Source organism: Scomber scombrus, chromosome 5 (assembly GCF_963691925.1).
Source record: "Scomber scombrus chromosome 5, fScoSco1.1, whole genome shotgun sequence".
In the NCBI taxonomy this organism is placed as follows: domain Eukaryota; kingdom Metazoa; phylum Chordata; class Actinopteri; order Scombriformes; family Scombridae; genus Scomber; species Scomber scombrus.
The window spans coordinates 12,895,166-12,915,049 of NC_084974.1; the positions used below are offsets into that span (position 1 = coordinate 12,895,166).

Here is a 19,884-nt window from a genome sequence, read left to right on the forward strand (position 1 = left end):
TGGAATATAATATTCATGAGTATGTTTTATTTAGTGTATAATCACCTGAATATAAGAATAGTTGTGTTATTGTTACCTTAGAATGAACTCTTTATATCTACATAGGGAGTGGGTCCTCTTCCCTGGAGCCTGCCATATTCCACCGCCATGTTTGTACAATAGCCCAAAATTCACAAATCAAACACTGGCTCTAGAGAGGGCATTGCATGTCCTCCTACACGTCTGAAAGACAGGAGTGACAGTGAGGAGTTACAATCTGCAACCTCACTGCTAGATGCCACTAAATCCTACAATCCTTTAAGATAAAATGGGCAGTTCCACTATTTTCTGACATTTTATAGACATATTGATAAATCAGGTAATTAAGAAAATAATCATTAGTTGCAGCCCCGGAGTCAGACATCACATCTCTGCAATATGACTGCACAAAAGTCAAGGTGGACGATCAAGACACATCCAGGCAAATATCTTCTGTACAGGATGAGAGACTAGGCACACCAGAGGGGCACAACCCACTGCCTCACCGCTGCACTACCAAGAGGACCTGGGGTTTGGGGCAGAAGAAGAGTTGGTCAGACTGGGTGTGTGGTCCACATTGCAGCAAACACATGAGGACACACAACAGGACACAAGAGGTGAAGGCGCCTCTCCTTCCCATTATTGTGTGGAGTAGGAAAAAAGTCTCTCTGGCAGACAACCCTGGGTCTAAAAGTGGATCTGATAACCTTGGGATGAAATGCAGAGTTTGGATGATGATTCATCACACTCCTGTCCTTGCTGATAGACATACAGGGTACAGATGAAGTGTAGTTGGCAGAGAAAAGGACTTAGAGGAGCAAAACAATATCCAAACTCGCCTGCTCCAAGGGCAAACTTTGTGAGTTGGTTGAAAACTGTGTCTGTGGCTAACTCATGAAACAAAACAAGTGAATGAAGACAGCAGGTCAAAAAGAATCCAAGGCAAGGCAAGGCAGTTTTATTTATATAGCGCATTTCATACACAGTGGCAACTCAATGTGCTTTACATAAAACAAACATTTAACAGAAAAAAATTGAAAAAAACATGGAATTTGAGAAATAAAAATAAAACCCAATCATAGTAAACACCCCCCCCCCCCCCCCCACACACACACACACACACTAATAAGAGAGAGAAATAAAATACTATAATAGAGCATTAAAAATAAGATTGCAGCATAAAATAATGATTTGCTTTAAAATCATTAAAAGGACATAGAGTGCAAATGAAAGATTAAAATGTAAAGTGCTTTGAAAAGAGCTCATCATAAGCACAGGAGAAGAGAAGTGTTTTTAACCTGGATTTAAAAATATTCACAGTTGGGGCTGATTTCAGTTCTGCTGGTAGTTTGTTCCAGTTGTGTGCAGCATAACAGCTAAAAGCTGCTTCACCATGTTTAGTCTGAACTCTGGGCTCCACTATCTGACCTGAGTCAGTAGATCTCAGAGCTCTACTGGGTTTATATTCTACTAACATGTCATTCATGTATTCTGGACCTAAACCATTCAGTGATTTGTAGACCAGTAGCAGAACTTTAAAATCTATTCTATAGCTGACTGGGAGCCAGTGTAAAGACTTTAGAACTGGAGTAATGTGCTCTGATCTCTTTGTTCTGGTCAAAACTCGAGCTGCAGCGTTCTGAATGAGCTGCAGTTGTTTAATGCTGTTTTGTGGGAGTCCAGTCAGAAGACAGTTACAGTAGTCGAGTCTACTGGAGATGAAAGCATGAATCAACTTCTCCTGGTCTGTTTGAGACAAAAAACCACCACCAATCCACCACCCAAATTTTTTTTGCTTAGATTACCCAAGAGATCCAAAGCTTGACATGTCTGCCGTACCTAGTTGATAAACTATTACTGGATAATCTCTATTCAGGAATGGGTTTAATGACTGGTTATTTGGACCTGTATGCCTTAGTATGTCGTAATCTCAAGAAAAACAAGCTTTTTCACAATTACAAGAAAATGGAACAAACCAACCATCTCTGCTCATGTCCTCCAATGCCTTTGATAAGACAAGGACAGTCATAATGTAATGTGATTCTTTATTATTCAAGAATGGAGCTGCCACTATGTTTTCGATAGCTTGTGTATAATCTCGTTTTGTGCACCCAAGTCTTCTGTGTCTCAAACAGTGAGTTTTTACTTTCATTACACAAGGTTTTGGCAAAGACACACACTGAAAAAGTTCCCTGAAGCTCTCTCACGACCTCAATATTTGGTTGTCACCAAATTAGAATAAATAAAAAAACAGCAGTAAAAATGGCAGCAGAACAGTTTGTAATGAACTGAAAGCAAATATTCTCTTAACATGATAATAACCTTAACAAAATGTCTTGATCCATCCTTTATTTGATAACGCCCATACAGTAAATGAGTTATTCTGTGCAGGGCCATGTCCTCACTTCCACCTTTCCGGGTATATTGAACTATAATACTGTGGAACAGGCCCAAACAGTACCACCCACTGCTGCTCCACCCTTATGGGAAACGCTCTCTTCAGAGGAGTTTAAGTGTCCAGCTGTGCTGTCAGAAGTCTTTCACAGTAGTAATTTCAGTATCATTGCCTGCTCCTTCCTATGTGGCTCTGACATGCACTCTCAGGCAATCCACTTGGCAGGCACATATGGCAGACGCAGCGGTGTTTTCCAGCAGCGAAGGTTAGAGATCAGTGTACACGACATGTCCCACCATTCTCTGATCTGCTTCCAACTACACAGACTGTGACACTTCACATGGGATCAAATAATGTTCACATTTAACGACAGCAGCCTACTGAAAGTGTGTGAACTCATCACTGTTAGTGCAGTTTGGGCAAGTGTTGTATTGTTTGCAACACCAATTGGTCCCCTAGGTCTTCTTATCAGGTCTTAATAACTGTGCCTACGAATATTTGATCACTGCAGCTCCAGACAGGAAAATAAAAATGTATATATATTTTTTATTTTACAAGCTTTTTTTCCTCCAATATCTTAATTTTTTTCCTTTTTACCGTATTAGTTTGAAATATACTGTAATATCAAAGCTGATTTTTACAAAATTGCCTTTTGATTGTAAATCATGAATGACCTGGTATCCAGCCAGAATGTCAACTGTACAGTGTTATATTTTATGTCATTTTCCTGCTGCCCTCTGGTACTTTGAGAATGTGTTTTCATTACATGCCTCCAAGTAATATGTAGGTGTCCTGTTACAGTTTGGCAAACACTACATATATTCAAATCCTGAAAAGTTCAAATCATGTAAACAGTTAAACAGTTTACCTATCAGAACAACAAGTAGGCAATCTGCAGGAAGTCAGCATATTGTAAATGATATGACATCTTCTGGCAGGCACTGTGTTTTAACATGGTTTGTTTAGTGAGTCACTCTGATCCAACTCCCTTATTATGTCCATATTAAGCTTGGCATCCAGCGCTGGCAGTCACACTCATGAATGCCTAGATGTAGATAAAGATTAAAGTCAATTTATTTTTAACAGTTATTAATGGAAAACAAAATTCTTCTAAATAATAATAAAGTAAACTGATCCTAATAACCTTCACTTAGTGATCAGGCAGAACCGTGGTGGCTTATTCTCATCCTCTCTTTCTAGTCTGTAAATTTGGTGTGATTTTTTACCAATCCATGAGTTTTGCTGCTTATACGACTAGTACACTGACTCAATCATGTTACTTTCACTGAAGAAACTTAGCCAGGTATAGGCATAATAGGTATTTGTGGATGAAGGTAATATCTGCATACATTCACGTTGCACCACAGGATGCATATCTTAAATACTCTGTGGGGAAAATTCTGCATGCATTGACCAAAATAACATATTGAAGATATACAAACCATTTTGTAGAAAGGTCAAGTATCCTGCTTTGATTGAAGTCTTGCAACACCTCTCAAAATAATGCGTTGCTTTATTTATGAGAGTCATGTTCACCAGTCGTGGTTTCCTATCAAGAAAATATAGCCTAAATTATTGGTGAGGAAATGCTTTGTTGTTGTTTTTTTTTTCCTTAAAACAACAAAAAATCTGTACATTTCTTGAATACTGTGTCAGACCACCTTCCTGCTGCTCTCCCTTAACTTGCACTACAAAAAATATCCACCTTAATAATTCATTTAAACTAGAAGTCTTAACTTCTGTTAGTTTAAAAAAAAAATCAAAATATATAACCCATAAAAGAGTTGAGACTGAGGTTTTTACAACCCAAATTGCGAGTAGAGACAACATGCCGCTAGTTGCCGCCACCACACCGACTATGTGTCTGAATGACGGACACTTTTTGCAGTGTGTGGAGCCTCCTGTCTCTGCCCCCTCCTGCATCATTTCTCTCTCTTTCAGACTGTGTTTCATACACTTTTCCTAGAAGACCAGTCCCTGCCAGACTCTCTCCTCACTCCCTGAACACACAGCTTCAGCACTGACCAACAACCATGGCTGTACAGGACAGTGGCGCTCTGCTCGTCGGACTTCTGCTCCTCTTTCACACCTGGGGAGGTGAGTGACCGACAGAGAGATTTCATTCAGCGATGCAACACGATGTTTGGACAGTTATAGAAGGACAGTGTGTGGACTTTCCAAACTTTTTATGCCGCAAAAACATCATATACCCTTAGATATAAAACTAATTCAGAGAAAGTTTGTCATAAAAATAATTAAATTAGAAAACTGCGATGTAGAAGCAATTCAGACTACTCTTGAGTAAGAATTGATCATTTCTGTGATGATTCCCAGGAAAACTTTAAGAAATATTTCAGAATCAAGATTATCCCATCCAGTTCAGCTTTACTCTGTTTTGAGTGCAGCAGGTCCTGTGTAAACTGCATACTGTATATGATACTACACAGTCCCCTCTTGCTTACATTATATTTCAGTACCCAGGCAATGTAAACCATCCTGTCACTGCAGTCCTGTGCTGTCGTAACCTGGCTGTGTGTGTGTGTGTGTGTGTGTGTGTGTGTGTGTGTGTGTGTGTGTGTGCCAAAAATAAAATATTTTTTGAGTAGTCTCCCATTTTTTTCCTTAGAGGAAATTATAACTGTAAAATGTAGATATATTTAGATGTGTAAATTCAGAATGAGATATTTCTTTAAACCAAGAAATATGTGATTAAAGCATCACAAAATAACGTTAGAGCAGTGGCTTGTAACACTAAACTAAAGTATTTAGTCTTGGAGTGGACGTGACATGAATGGGTTTTTCTTTGCATAGTGGGTGTGTTGTACAGCATGCAGGTTCTGTGAGGCATGAAACGAGAGGAATGTAAATGCTTAATAGTGTAAAAAGTGTGGCAAACAGATTGCAGCTGCATCTCATTTGTTGCCAATAAACATGGTTTGGTTATGATTGTTTATGATTATGATCATTATGGCTTAATGCATGTTGACATCATGATGGCTGGACAGCTGCAGTGTATGAATTCTTGACTGAAATGACCATAATGAGACGTCACGATTTGCTCATTTCAATGGTACATGAAGTTAGTCATGTTAAGTTTGCTGCATGTATTTTTAGCCACTGACATGCACAGAGGTTCGGCTGTAGTCAGGGAGCTCTCTGTCTGCTTTCTGTCAGCTCTTGTCTACTCTCAGCAGTGATCAAGTGGCCCGGTGCTGCCCAGGCAGCGGTGAATATCTCCACTATGTTTCTATCATACACAGAAACACACAGTCAAACTTATTCCCGGAATGAGATACAGGTCTGGGTGCACAGGTTAGAGTGTGATATTTACATTGAGTTTCTGTGTGAAGTCAAAGCAAAGAAACATGATCATCTTTAGTGTTTATCTGTTTGTCAGACTACTTGTTAAAGTGAGCTGTGTGAGACAGTAATAAAAAGTTGTATGTCTACTCGGGAGATGCACAGTGAAGTGCGGATGTATGCTTATTTTTAGAAGAGTGTGACTGCAGACTTATATGTGGTGTTAGATGATCCAGAAGGGCGAGCAGCCTCGGCTTTCCACATTATAGCTTAATTTTAAAAGACTTTTCTTGTGTTGTTGTACTTTTTACTTGTTTGTTTTAATAAGACAGGTCCATGTGCCCCCCGCTCCCCCTCCAAACCTTTCCTCTTTGTGTGCCTGACTTCCCTCCTCTCCTGCCCTCCCATCCCTCTTTACCTAATTATCCCTGTTTGCCTTTGACCATATGAACCTTTCCCCACCTCGTCCCTGTATTGTGCTGATCTCCTGTTTAAGTTAAGCCTGACCATTGTCCGTGACCTCCCGCAAATCTCCCGCACCTATAAAGTCAGCTTCCTGGACCTCTCCTTCTCGTCTATTCACCTCCTAAAGTCACGCCTGTTTTTGCTTGAATGCCCTCACCTTCAATTCCATATCCACCCTGCCCTTCATTGTATTACATCTTTAACTGTAGCTGTTTGGCTTTTGGATGATATTTTCATTTTATGAGATTCACAAACTTCTTAAATGTGAATATTTGCTTTACTCTTCTATGATAGTAAACTGAATGTATTCGACCGTTGTTCAGGACAAAACGAGACATGTTAACCATTGCTTGGTATTTTAGAGACCAAATGACTAATACACAGATTACTCAATAATGAAAATAATTGTTAGTTGCAGCCCTAATATTTAGTACTTTATCTCATCTGAAGAGAATGAGATCTGAAATAGAGCTGCAACAATTAGCCAAAGAAAATAAATCATCAAATGTGTTGGTAATTGAATTAAGAGTCATTTTTCAAGCAAAAATGCAAAACATCTATCAAATGTAACAATCTGTTGCCTGTCTTGGTCTTGCGTGACTGTAATTTGGGGGTTTTGGACTGTTAGTTGGACAAGAAAAGACACTTGAGCACGTCACACCATAAATGTCAAGGAAGAACTGAATATGTCAACTTCTCATGTAAAATTGAGAAGCTGGAAACACAAATTTTGGGCTTTTTTCGCTTGAAAAATGCTTTAAATGATTATCAAAATTGTTACTTGCTTATTATCTGTAGAGTAATTTATAAATCATCACAACTCTAATTGATTTTATGCAGCCTCCAGTTCACATCATCTCATTAACTGAAGAGAAACTCCTTTGTGGTGATACAGATTAAAAAGGCCTCTTCAGTTTTTCTCTCCCACTCAAAATCTTTAATGGTTAATATCTGTAGCATCTGGTGATGTTGGTTAACACCCACTCAGGTCTGAGCTCGAAGAAGTGCAATTGTTTCTGTGCCAGTTCACTGTCTCCAGACGTTGATGACATCAGAGGAAAGACAGACCCACTGTTGGACTATAGCGGTGACTCTTGATAAGGATACTATTCACTTCCTGTGACATCAGTTAATCAAGCTGGGTCAAAGAGCGACCGCATTAGACCTCTCTCATTTAAAGGTCATCACTTTCTGCTGCTGTGAGGCGCTATGCCTGGGTTTCATGTGCTCTAAACAACTGCTCCTCTTCAGGAGAAGTGAGCTGGTCACAGACAATAAATGCCCTTGTTGTGCCTCGACCACAGCATAGAAAATTGAGGCCCAGCAGTCTGGCAGAGCAGAGCAGATTTGAAATGGAAGTCCCTAAATTCAGATCTCTGTTCCGGCACATTTGCACAGTGACGGCTGTAACTGTGTCGGTTATGAAGTAAGTCGGACTCTTTTGGGGAAATGGTTGTGTTTGGATCTTCTTTGACGTATGAAATTACAGTAAGTCTCTGCAGGATATAGCCACAGATTTTAATCATTAACATGCCATATTCTTGTATGTGTATATGTAACCAGCTGATTCAGATATATACCCTTCCCCAAAACCAGGTCATTGTCTGGTGAAAGTTTGTCACGGGCACATGGTGTCTTATCAATGTCCTGAAATAAAGCCTTGAGCGGTTCAGGCCCTCTGTTTATGTGTTCCCATGCAACAGAATTCTCAGGACACCACACAGAAAAGGAGCAGTCTACCACTGTTTTTAATCTGGGCCCTGACATCAATCTGGAAACAGCTAAAATTGTTTTGGCTAATTTATGGTTGTTAGGATTAGTGAAACATAATCCAGATCCCCAGTGAAACCTGGAAAGGAAACAGTACAAAGACAAGAGAATATCAGTCTGGTGTCATAAAAATTGTTGTACAGTGGAACTTTTATATAAGACAAAGTACGAAGCACGTAACAGTCTTAAAAACAACAGGAAATCCACCCATCCATTTTCTTTACCGCCTGTCCTCTAGAGGGATGTGGGGGAGCTGGTGCCCCTCTCAGCTGACATTGGGTGAGAGGTGGGATACACCATGGACAGGTCGCCAGTTAATCACAGTGCTCACATATAGTATAGAGACAGACAACCATTCACACTCGCATTCACAAAATTTAGAGTCACCAATTAACCTAACCTGCATGTTTTTGGTCTGTGGGAGGAAAAATGAAAAAAATGAAATGGAAAATTCAAAGCAATAAAACACACCCATTACCAATGGGCCACCCCTATTTGGTTGAGTACAATTTATGGCTAATTCAAATCTATGTCTAATTGATGCTGCTCACAGTTTGGTGACTTTTGAGACTTTTCTTCTTGTGCTACTGTTACATCATGTTGCATAAATATCTTAGGTTTTACACCTCATTTATACTTCACATACTTGTTTTGTGCTTATGGTCCAGTTTGACCTGCTCTCAGCCTGGTTGGTCAATAATGACATCATAAACAGTAGGGAAATTAAGTGTGCCCTTATCCAGTAATCCATCCAGTAATTACCACTGGTGGCCACAGCTGTTGCTCTTCAGCAAAATTTGTATAGGCTGTCTTTAAACGATCACTGTGACATTATTACTGTAGTTCTGTATAGTCAGGCTTGGGGAGTAACGGAATACATGTAACAGCGTTACGTAATTAGGATACAATAAAAAGGTTACTGTATTCCGCTACAGTTACCCAAAAAAAGATGTAATCTGATTACAGGTACATTTAGTAAAAATGGGGATTATTTAGCAGGATTACAATTTTAAATCACACTTTACAATAAATAACTTTATACTACTATGCACTGTAAAAGTCCCAAACGTGAGCAGAGCAAAGGGGAAATTATCTCTCTGATCCACGATGGTCTGAGTAGAGGATGATACCGCATGGAGAGTGCAGCGGGCACTCCCGAAACATCCAAACATCCCTGCCAACTTAAAAGTTGGCAAGGATGTTTGTTACGCCCTGTGTCACTCCCAAAGACTCCCAGTTAGATAGATGAATCAAAATTGATTCTCTAGTGTAAAACCAATATTGGCAACAAATGTTTTACAACAAATGATTATGCACAATTTTGGTATAATTTTTTTCACCTCAAGGACCTCTAAACTGACACAAATTAGACCATGGCCATAAGATTTTGTCCCAGGGTCCCTCATCTGAGAAGATTATTGCATTCAGATGTTTTGTTACCGAAAGAGTATGAAATCCATGACCAAAATAGTCTTACATTATGTCATTGTGTTACTTATGGATGAAATTGTACTGAAAATATATGATTCCCCTTTTTGTTGCTTTTTGTTGGTGACCCCCTGGAACCCTCTCAAAGAACCGAGATACCGGTTTGAGAACGACTGGTCTAAAGATATTACAGTTTTGAACAGAGGGCTTCTGTGAATGGCAACAACCGAGTTAGCGGTCACCAGTAGTCTGGTTCGATGGTCATGCTCATTTCTTACTCACAAAGTCCGTGTGAAAGTGCTGTGAGGAAGTTACCTCCTGACAGATTTGTTGATATAAGATAACGTGTGTCTGAAATTGATTTATTTATGTTTGTGTGGTATTTTTCTGCTCTGCTCAGGAAACCTTCTTATTGTAGTTAAACTGCCATGCTGAAGACAGAATTACTTTTCATTTATTTATTTGTTTTTCATTCAATCAAACACATTACTAGTTGGTCAATGGACTTCTAAGTTTTAGACTGTGAGAGCAGAAGAAACGCTGCATTTGTTTTCAGGTGTTTTTATGGAAACATTTTGATCCAGTTTCTCCCTGCTGGGCCATATAATGGGTTTGAAGCTGTGCACTTGGGAGCACGAATCGTAGAAACAAAGGGTTTCCTTCTACTGTTTGATCTTCCTATTGATGTGAATAACATCCATTATCACCATTACTTGGGTCAATATAGCAAACCAGTGATGGAGCGAGCGGGGGGCTGTGGGTCAGCTGTGATTGGTGGAGAAAGCTCCCAGGACTTTGTGCTGCTGTCATCAGGGCCATTTCATGTGTGCTCACTGAGTAGCAGCAAATGCTTGTTTGTATGTTGTAGCTCAAGCAATCAAACCATCTGCAGCCAAGCCTTGTTGATTGATATGTTAATGTCAACATTTGTTTTGTAAAAATCAGCATCTAACATTAGTTTACTGTGAAAAAGGAAGGAAGGAAGTTTGCAGTATGTTTTGTTCATAAGAACAGAGGAAACACAACCTTGTTATCCACATTCTTCTCCCAAAGAGAAAACAATTTAGTTTGAAACATGTTGGCTTTACAAACATCTGCAATGGAAGTGACTTAGCAATTTCCACTAAATAATTACTTTCAGAAAACTCAAATTTTCCTGATTTGTTCGCTTTCAATGCTTCTGCCAACAGTTTTCCAACACAGTTGGGTTGTATAAGAAACACATTATCAGTGATGCCCAGCAGAGAGCCTTAACACAATATCAGCCTTGTCTGCAGATGTGCAATGAGGCATTTCATCTGTAAGTCATATTTGAGGGCCTCAGCACTCTTTGGACTGCAGTATACTCTGATTTATTGCTCTATATTTGGCTGCAGGGTAAATCCATTCATATCAGGTGGTTTAGAGATCACCTTTAGCTATCAGAACCTCTGAAGTGCCGGTTCTCCCCTGACTGTTACCACTTACCGCTGCTCCAATATGCTTTGAAGTTCCCTGATCAGACGGACAGCTGCATACACCTGGTGCCCTCTCAGTCCTGACAACACAGACTCCCAGCGAGCCCCACACACACACACACACACACACACACACACACACACACACACACACACACACACACACACACACACACACACACACAGACACACACACACACACACACACACACACACAAAGTCACACTCAGGTCAACTCACAGCTACCACTTAATGACCTGTTGTCATCATGTGTTATTTTTGTTAAAGTAGGGTTACTGTTTCACTGCCAGAGGTGACAGTGACAAACTGTAGAAACTTGACTTTCCTCTCTCAACGTTACGTGTACATGACATGTGCAAATGGTGCAATACAAAACGATTTAATTATTAGGGTAATTATTTGTGAGAGGGATGTTCAGTTGTTGTCTATGTTATTGTGCTGCCAAGACGATTGTGCTGCACTCTCCGTGCCATCACAGCCACAGATCTGATTATCTCTGGAACTGCTTTGAAATATAATAATGCAGTGTGTGGCGGTGATTAGTAATGCACAAAGAGCTATTGTTACATAGTATATGTGCAAAGTACTTAATGTTACAACAGAGTTTAGGAATCACATCATACCAAAATAAGTCTTTCAAACCCAAATTTCTCTTATTAACAAGATTTTTTTTGTGTTGAGATAGAAAGAAAACAGAGAGAGTCAAGATGGTGACATGCAATAGAAGTTTATGACAGGAACTGATTCAGGACTTTAAGGCCAAAAGCAGTACTACATTAAAAAAACAGACAACAAAAAGGCTGCTTTGGTGCGGGCATTTATGTGCAGTTGGAGCCATACATCCATGAGTTTGAAGGCTTATCAGATACTATACAATGGTTTATAGTATTTTGAGGATTTAACTGCTTCAAAAAGTTGGTGTGGTCATAATGATTGTGGGATCTGTTGTGGGATGAATCATGAAACAAACAGTACAAATACAACATTCATGGTGCTCTCGGAGCGTGCACATATTTAATCAGCCAGTGTAGCACCTTACTGGATGACGTCATGTTGCGTTATGGCAAAACTTGAGCCAGGTTCAAATATTTTGAAGCGGCTGTAGCTCAGGAGGTAGAGCGGTCGTCCTCCAATTGGAAAATTGGCAGTTCGATTCCCGGCTCCTCCAGTCTACATGTCGATGTGTCCCCTAATTGCTCCTGTTGCTGTGCCAACGGTGTATGAATGTGAGTGAATGGTTAACTTCCTCCTGATGTGCAGGTTGGCACCCTGCGTGGTAGCTGCCTGCCATCAGTGTATGAATGTGTGTGAATGGGGTGAATGAGTTGTAGTGTAAAGTGCTTTGAGTGGTCGAAAAGACTAGAAAGGTGCTATATAAGTACAGACCATTTACCATAAACCTGCTTTTTGTTTTGTTTTTGCTGGTGGCCTCTGTTTTGGCATCCTGTCTGCATCTCAATCATTGTCATTTTTAAGCATGACTTTTAGCATAAGTCTTTTAGCATGACTTTCACTCTAACTTAACTTTTTGATATATACATTCTACAGGATATAACACTTTCAATGAAAGCTTTGTGATGGCACTTTGTTAATTTAGAATAAATGTTTGTACTATCTTTACCTGTTCACTAAGGAGTATTCATTTGAATCAGTGATAAGGCAGCTTCAGTATATTATCTTTAATGCACAAACCATGGCCATTTAGAGATGATTATTCTCTTTGGCAGAGTATTTATAAATTCACAAATTTCATTAAGGATAGATAAATGAGATTAAAACAAGCATTTCATCTACATCCTGTTTACACACAACCATGGCCTTGGTCACGGCAGATTAATACAACCATGGATTCTTTTAAAAACTGTAATTGTGTGAGATTTTGTGTGACCTTGGTTGAAAAATATTAACACAAGGCTAATGAGCACAAAGAATACATCCCCCTGAGTGTAGCTGTCATCTGATCCCTTAGACACCCAGTAATTGGAAACTCACCATTAAGCCTCTGTGCAAACGGGGACATAAAAAATATTAAAGGCCTCTATGAAATCGTCTTGACATTAGGAAAGCAAGGAAATAGTAAAATTCTCCAAAATGACCTATAGCTTTAATTTGTTTAGTGACCTCAGACCTCAGACTTTTTTTTATTGCAGGTCACTGTGGTGTCACTTTCAAACCCACTTGAGTCAAAAACTGTTATATCTGTGGTTGCTTGGTGAGGTTGTTCTCAATTGTGTAACGTACCAGAACTTTTACACTTAAGAAAAACAGTATGTAGACCAGTCCTCTCTCTGACAAGTACTACAGGACTGTTTTATGTGATCACCACATTTGGAAATTGTTTATAACCCAGCAGACGTTTTATGAAGTTGGCAAGTGGAAGAAAGCTGGTATGCAATCTGTATGAAACCATATCAACCTGTCAGTTATGGCTCGAGCAAAGCACTAAACCCAACCTTCTCCAGTGCTACTGACCCTGAAATAAAGAGCACATATGCTGAATTTAAGAGACAACAATCATATATGATCAAAAATCTGCTGCTGTGACTTTTTACTTTTTTGACTCTTTTTACCTATCAGGAGTTAAAGTTGTCATATAATCAGCTTAATCTTCTTGTTGTAAATATGACTATGTTGTTCTTTCTGATGGTCTGCTAGTCTTTAGAGAGTGCAGAGAGGTTACTGTAATAAATGTTATTCTACTCTGTGGGACGGCTTGTTAAGTTAAACTTGGGTCACAGTTGAAACAACAAACCAAAGTCTGTGTTTCACTACCCTAAAATAAACTCTTACTCTCCAGTAGATTTTTTCCTTTAGACAAAATGAAAGAACTCATCATCATCATCAGCCAGAAACATCATCTTTACTTAGGAGGTCACTGATTATGAAAGTCATGCTGAAGAGGTGCATGGAACCAATATGAACAATTATTTAAATTGAATTTAGGCTTATATGCAATTTCTTACCAAAATTGCCACTTAAACAGTGCAAACCACAGAGAGACATGCTCGCAACTATTGTAATTTTCCCCTCCCCACAAGTATGTGGTTTGGATTCCTGTTTTGTTTCTCTGGCTCAATTTGATACACAAACGTAATAATTGTGGATTGTGTTTGGCTACAGAGGTTTGTATGGTAGGTTTTACAATTTCAGATAAATGTGAAGACGAGGAAGTTTTGAGACTTCAGGGTGGAAGGGGGTTGACAGTTGTATTCTGTGAGTCATTAAGCCTTTAGTAGATGAAGCTGTTAAAGGAATCAGCTTTGTGAACAAACACTGAACACGTTTGGCAGGTTTTTGTTACGCCTCTGGACTTAAAAAGAAACTGTCTGCTTTGATTTTGACTTTGAGTTGTGTTCCAAGAATATAATGAGAAGACTGAAGACACTGTTGTGATGTTAGCCATCCTAAATTATAACTTCCAGGTTACTCAAACAGATATCAAATGTCTCCTCTGATTATTCAGTGGGTTTTTTCTGTCTGTACTGTGGCTTCTCATCTTATTCAACTGCTTTTTATTGAACTTTATGTTGAATCCAACCAACACATTTTACGTGTTGTTAAGAGAAACCAACATAAATAGTATATAGATAATCCAAAGGTCATAATCCATAAACAGCATCTAGATATTCATCTTTGTTTGTAAATAAACTTGCTTGGATACGCCATTGTTCTTTTTCCCCTCAGCCATTTTGTCATAGTCACTAAGACAGGAAATCCTGCCAACTGTATCTTGGTTGCGTCTTAACGTCCAAGATGTTTCTGTTGATGTACTTTTAAAAACACTGCAATCCGACAAGATGCCGCCAATGTTATTGTGCATATTTAAGTATTATAATAGAAGTATAAACAGGCAACCTAAAGCCAACCTCACAAAATGTACCAACACTTGGTACAAACTACATATAAATGACTTTTTTTCTGTCTGCATTTCAAATCATAACGTCACAAGCGAATTTTAAAATCTATTTTAGTAATAGTCAACATTTAATTTAGTTATAAATGTTTTGTTTGAATGCCAAGTTCTTAAAGCATGTCCTTTCTATAGTATCTATAAGGGACAAAAATGTGAGATCAGGCATTATTTTGGAAATTGTCCAATTAGCTTTTTTTTTTTCTCATTCTTGGTCAAAGGTCATGTACTGGCCCCCAGGCAAGCCAGTTGTTCCTTCTTGTCAGTCACACTGACTCCGATGTCACAATGATGGTTTCTACATGGACATTTGGCTTCGAGAAATAGTGAGCACTCTTAGGCACTTGGTGGGTGTGGAGTTTTAACAAAATGTTGAAATCGACACCATTCACACTGTCAGAAGAGATGTGGGATTTGTAATGTATGGGCCATGTGTGTATTATAAAGATGCATCCGGGCCAAAATTCATTAACTTATTTGACATTGCCAAACTGACACGTGGCTTATCTTGTAAGGAAAACAAGTACTTTAGTGTCCCACAGCGCCACAAAACTTTAACCAACATCAATCAGACTTTCTGTTGTAAGAATTTTTGCGAGGTGTGAAGAGTCGGCAGTTAACAGAATGCAGTCAGTATCTAGAAGAGTGCATTCACAGTGCAGATGTCTGCCATGTGTGCAGTTTTCTCCTGCAAACTTGTGTTTTTGTATAGTATACTCAGTTGTCTTTAAGATGCATAGAATAGTGTAATGGTATTGTAACTGAGACTCCTGGGTTCAACTAATTGTATAAACTCAATACGGACACGATAAACAGGTTGATAAGCCCAAACTTCTCAATATAAACATTGTTACTTATTAAGAATAATAGGGATTTATTCACCTCATATCATGCATAACTTTAGTGGATCACAACCAGGCTTGGGGAGTAACGGAATACATGTAACAGCGTTACGTAATTAGGATACAATAAAAAGGTAACTGTATTCCACAACAGTTACAGAAAAAATAGATGTAATCTAATTACAGGTACATTTTTAAAAAATGGGGATTATTTATCAGGATTACAATTTTAAAACACATTTTAAACTTTATACTACTATGCACTGTAAAAAAGTCCCAAACGTGAGCAGAGCAAAGGGGAAATTATCTCTCTGATCCACGATGGTCTAGAAAAGAGTAATGATAAAGCATTACGAGTGCAGCGGGCGCTCCTGAAACATCCAAACAAACAAACATCCCTGCCAACTTTTAAATTGGCAGGGATGTTTGTTGCCCTGTGTCACTCCAAAAGAATAGAATAGAATATGCCTTTATTGTCATTGTATAAGTAGTACAACAAAATTGCAGGGGCTCATCACAGTGGCATAGCAACATACACACACAGAATAAAAAAACAATACGATATAAACATTATTGCACTGTCCCTACTATAGAATAAAAACATAAAATAAAATAAATAAAATAAGAAAACATTATTGCACAGTCCCTAATTGCATATTGTCCCACATTGACTTGCAGTTATAAGAGAACTTGAGTTGATGACAGCTTGTAGCGCACATTACTGCTCCCCACTGATATGACTGTGTGTGCGTAATGTGTTGACCTGACAGTGGGTCACTGGTCACCGAACACTTTCAATACTGAATGAGTCAAAGAAAACTCAGACTCAGACTCCACACAGCCAGGCGCTGTTTCATCACAGGTTTTACCTGAGAATGTTACAACACCGTGAATTGCGCAGTATTTGCACCGCTCTCTGCTGCGTTTTATTTCTACCTAATCTGCGCTAATCTGCAGCTGAGAGGAACACGCAGGTGGCTGTATGTCACATCTGGCTGTATGTCGCAGCTGGCTGCAGCATCATTCAGCAGCTGAAACAATAAAGTGTGTCTCCAAACTGAGAAAAGGGCTGTGCACATTTACGCACGCGATACAGCAGTGGTAACTTCATTAACACCAGATTGATCCGGATCTAATGACAATTAATGTTCATTTGCACATTTACACAGATCGGCTGTTACACACAGACTCAGGTTTATATGTGGGATTGTTTATAATAAAGCAGAATTTATGGATGAACCTGAGCTCCATCAGAACTGTCAGGATATTTTTATTTTTAAGTAGCTGAAATTAATTTAAGTACTCCCAGAGTCGGACTGAAGATTTCACCCTTAGTTAGCACCAACTCTCTGAACACATCTCCACCCTAACTGCATGTGGGTATTTTCGCTGGTCTTTGTCAATTAGATGTTTTTATTTTAAAAGAAAGTGGCCCTTATTGTATTTGGTATTGCAGTAATCCTAAAGTAACGGAAAGTAATCATGTTACATTACTTTAATATTGTGGTACTTGGATTACGTTACTGACTACATTTTTTAACAGGTAACTTAGTAACTGTATCGGAATACAATTTTAAAGTAACCCTCCCAACCCTGATCACAACATATCAGGTATGACATTAATATGCACTTTTCTAAAAAAAAAAAAAAGTGGCCAAAACATGGCCTGCAGTAGACAAGGTAAGTTTGATTTTTAGCCTGAACTGATTGCTGGAAATGTCTGTAATGCATATTGTAAAATAGAGAGGACTGCTGAAAAGACAAAAGGATCATGATAGGCTCATAAGGAATCACATTATAATATTTTAAAATACGTTTTTCAAAAATTGTGAATCACTAAATTATTTTAAAAAGGTACATCATCCTGAATGCAAACATCTTGGCTGTGTGTACAGTTTCTCCACACTTGCTCTCTTGAGGATGATGTGAGCTGATGTTGTATACTTTAGATAAAATGTGATGAGATTATATGAGCCAAATTAAATTTGACTCTGATAATACAGTACTGCCCTCCACAGAATCTGAGTAACTGCATGAACTGCAAAACAGATAGCTGCACATCCCGCGATGTTGCTTCATCCAGACCTCTTTACTCTTAGTTTTCAAGGATTTAAGGACTGTTTATTTTCCAATGTGCCTTGGTTCAGCTTTTAAAACACACAAAGACAATCATAGTCAGTAAAAACATCTAACAAATAATAATCTAAAAAATTCTACTAAACAAATAAAAATACAACATAAAACACAAACATTGTTATGAAGACACTGTTATGCTTGGTTGAGGGAGGAAGGTAAAATGGCAGGTGCAGGGGCAGATAGCAGCAGTAGATAGCAGTCTGTAGGCTGAGGGTGGAGTTTGCCTTTAGAGTTGGCTTTGGAGTTTTTATGGATTTCATGGTGCCGGGGGGTAAAGTATTCTTGTGTCTGTGGTGGTATTGAATCGAATTGTCTGGTATCTCCTTCCCGAGGGGGAAGGCTGGAATATGTGTGGTGGCCGGGGTGTGAGGGGTCGGCCAGGATGCTGGTCCATTTCCAGGCCCTGGAGGTATGGATGTCATGGAGGGAAGGCAGGTTGCAGCCAGGGAACCAGATCAGTATGGAGGTATAGCAGGGGAGGGAGCACAAAACCCTGCCGGGCTCCGGTGCGAAGGGTCAAGGTACTGGAGGTGGTCTTATCCATCTTCATGCACTGAGTACAGACATTATGTGAAAGCAGACATTTTCAGAAAGCTGAATATCCACTGAAAGACCAGGTCAGGCACATCCAGCTGGGACAGCTTATGGTGGAGGAACTCTGGTCAGATGGTGTTAAACACAGAGCTTAAATCCAGAAACAGAATTGGGGTGTAGCTGTTTAAGGAGTCAAGGTGCTGTAGGAGGAAGCGGAGGCCAGGTTGATGGTGTCACTGACCTGTTGGCCCTGTGGGCAAACTGCAGGGGGTCCATGTGGGGAGTGATTATGGCCTTGATGTGTCCCAGCACTCTGTAAGCACTTCATGACCTCAGACTTTAATGCAACAGGTCTGTAGTCAGCTTCATGATCGTGTGCTTTTTTCGGGGCAGGGATGATAGTAGATTTTTTAAAAACAGACTGGGACTGAGCAGAGGGACACAGACTGGTTAAAAACAGGGTGAAAACAGTGGGCCAGCTGGTCTGCACAGAGCTTTGAAGTAGATGGGGGCGACAGAGTCTGGTTCTGGGGCTCTTCTGCCTTTCTGGGTTTTGAAAAGTTTGCAGACTTCCTCCTTGGCTATCATTGGGGCTCAGGGTGTGAAGTGGAAGGCAGGGTGACGGAGGAGAAGGCTCAAACTCAGACTGAGAGAATCTACTGTAGAATCATTTGAGGTTGTTTGCAAGTTGATAGTGGTGAGAGGTTTTCTTGTTTATGATGCTCTGCAGTCCTCTCCAGACGGCAGCTGGGTTGTTAGATGCACTTTTTTCTTGCGGGCTCTTGGAGTGTTTCTGTTTGGCCCTCTGAAAAGTGTATTTGGTCCGTACTCATCTGTATTTCCATTTGTAAAGGCAGAATCTTCTCATTCACAGACATAGACTCATTGACTGGCCACCTCAAGTTCACTTCTGTTGTAGAAGTCAACTCTCTTTTCATTTCGGACACTGTGATTTATGCGCTCCTTTAACACTTGTCTGTACTCTGAGGTCAAACACACACAGAGCTCTCTCTGTCCCTCTGCTGCTCGGCCAAGGGCCTCTGCTCCTCTGGTTTCTGTTGCTTTTTAGTGAGATAGGGATGAGACTCCAGTGCTGCTCATTTACCAGGAACCGTGGCTAATTACTGCAGAATGCTAACTGCTGTGCCATTGTCAAGTGAAAGTGATATATCGCTAATAAACCCCTCATCTATCTCCTTTACCTCTTGTTCTGGAAAGTGGCTATTGGGTGCAGTTGTGTTGGAGTCTGGCCTAGAACATTGGCTTTGTTTTGTTGGTATCTGCTAGAAAGAGGTCTAACAGAGATGTGAGCTTCAGAAGTCAGTTGCTTCAGCAGATTCTGGTTGATCCTTGGATCTAAAGTTGTCCTCTGGGAGCTGGATTGACATAGGTGGAGACACGAGGCCTGTCAGGATCTCTGCCTATTCTCCCATGGTTCAACACCCTGCTTAATAATGGATGTTGTTTTCCTGAAATAATGCTCCGTGCTGATCTAATGTACATTAGGATCCTTTTAACCTAATGCAACCTATCAGGCCTCAGCCATGAGACTGTACCGCTGACTCCACAGAGCAGACTGATGTGTTCACTGTGGCTTCACAGTGTTTA

General features: G+C 39.7%; 1 protein-coding gene across 4 annotated transcripts in view; it reads left to right on the plus strand.

Annotated features, from left to right (window-relative positions):
• The first annotated feature begins 4,407 nt into the window (after nt 1–4,407).
• mcamb (melanoma cell adhesion molecule b) overlaps nt 4,408–19,884 on the plus strand; it is a 39,285-nt gene continuing 23,808 nt past the window's right edge. For all 4 annotated transcript variants that reach the window (XM_062419445.1, XM_062419444.1, XM_062419446.1 and 1 more), the window contains exon 1: nt 4,408–4,510. In XM_062419445.1, the coding sequence (XP_062275429.1) occupies nt 4,447–4,510 (64 nt within the window). In that variant the 5' untranslated portion in view covers nt 4,408–4,446. The remainder of the gene's footprint in view (nt 4,511–19,884) is intronic.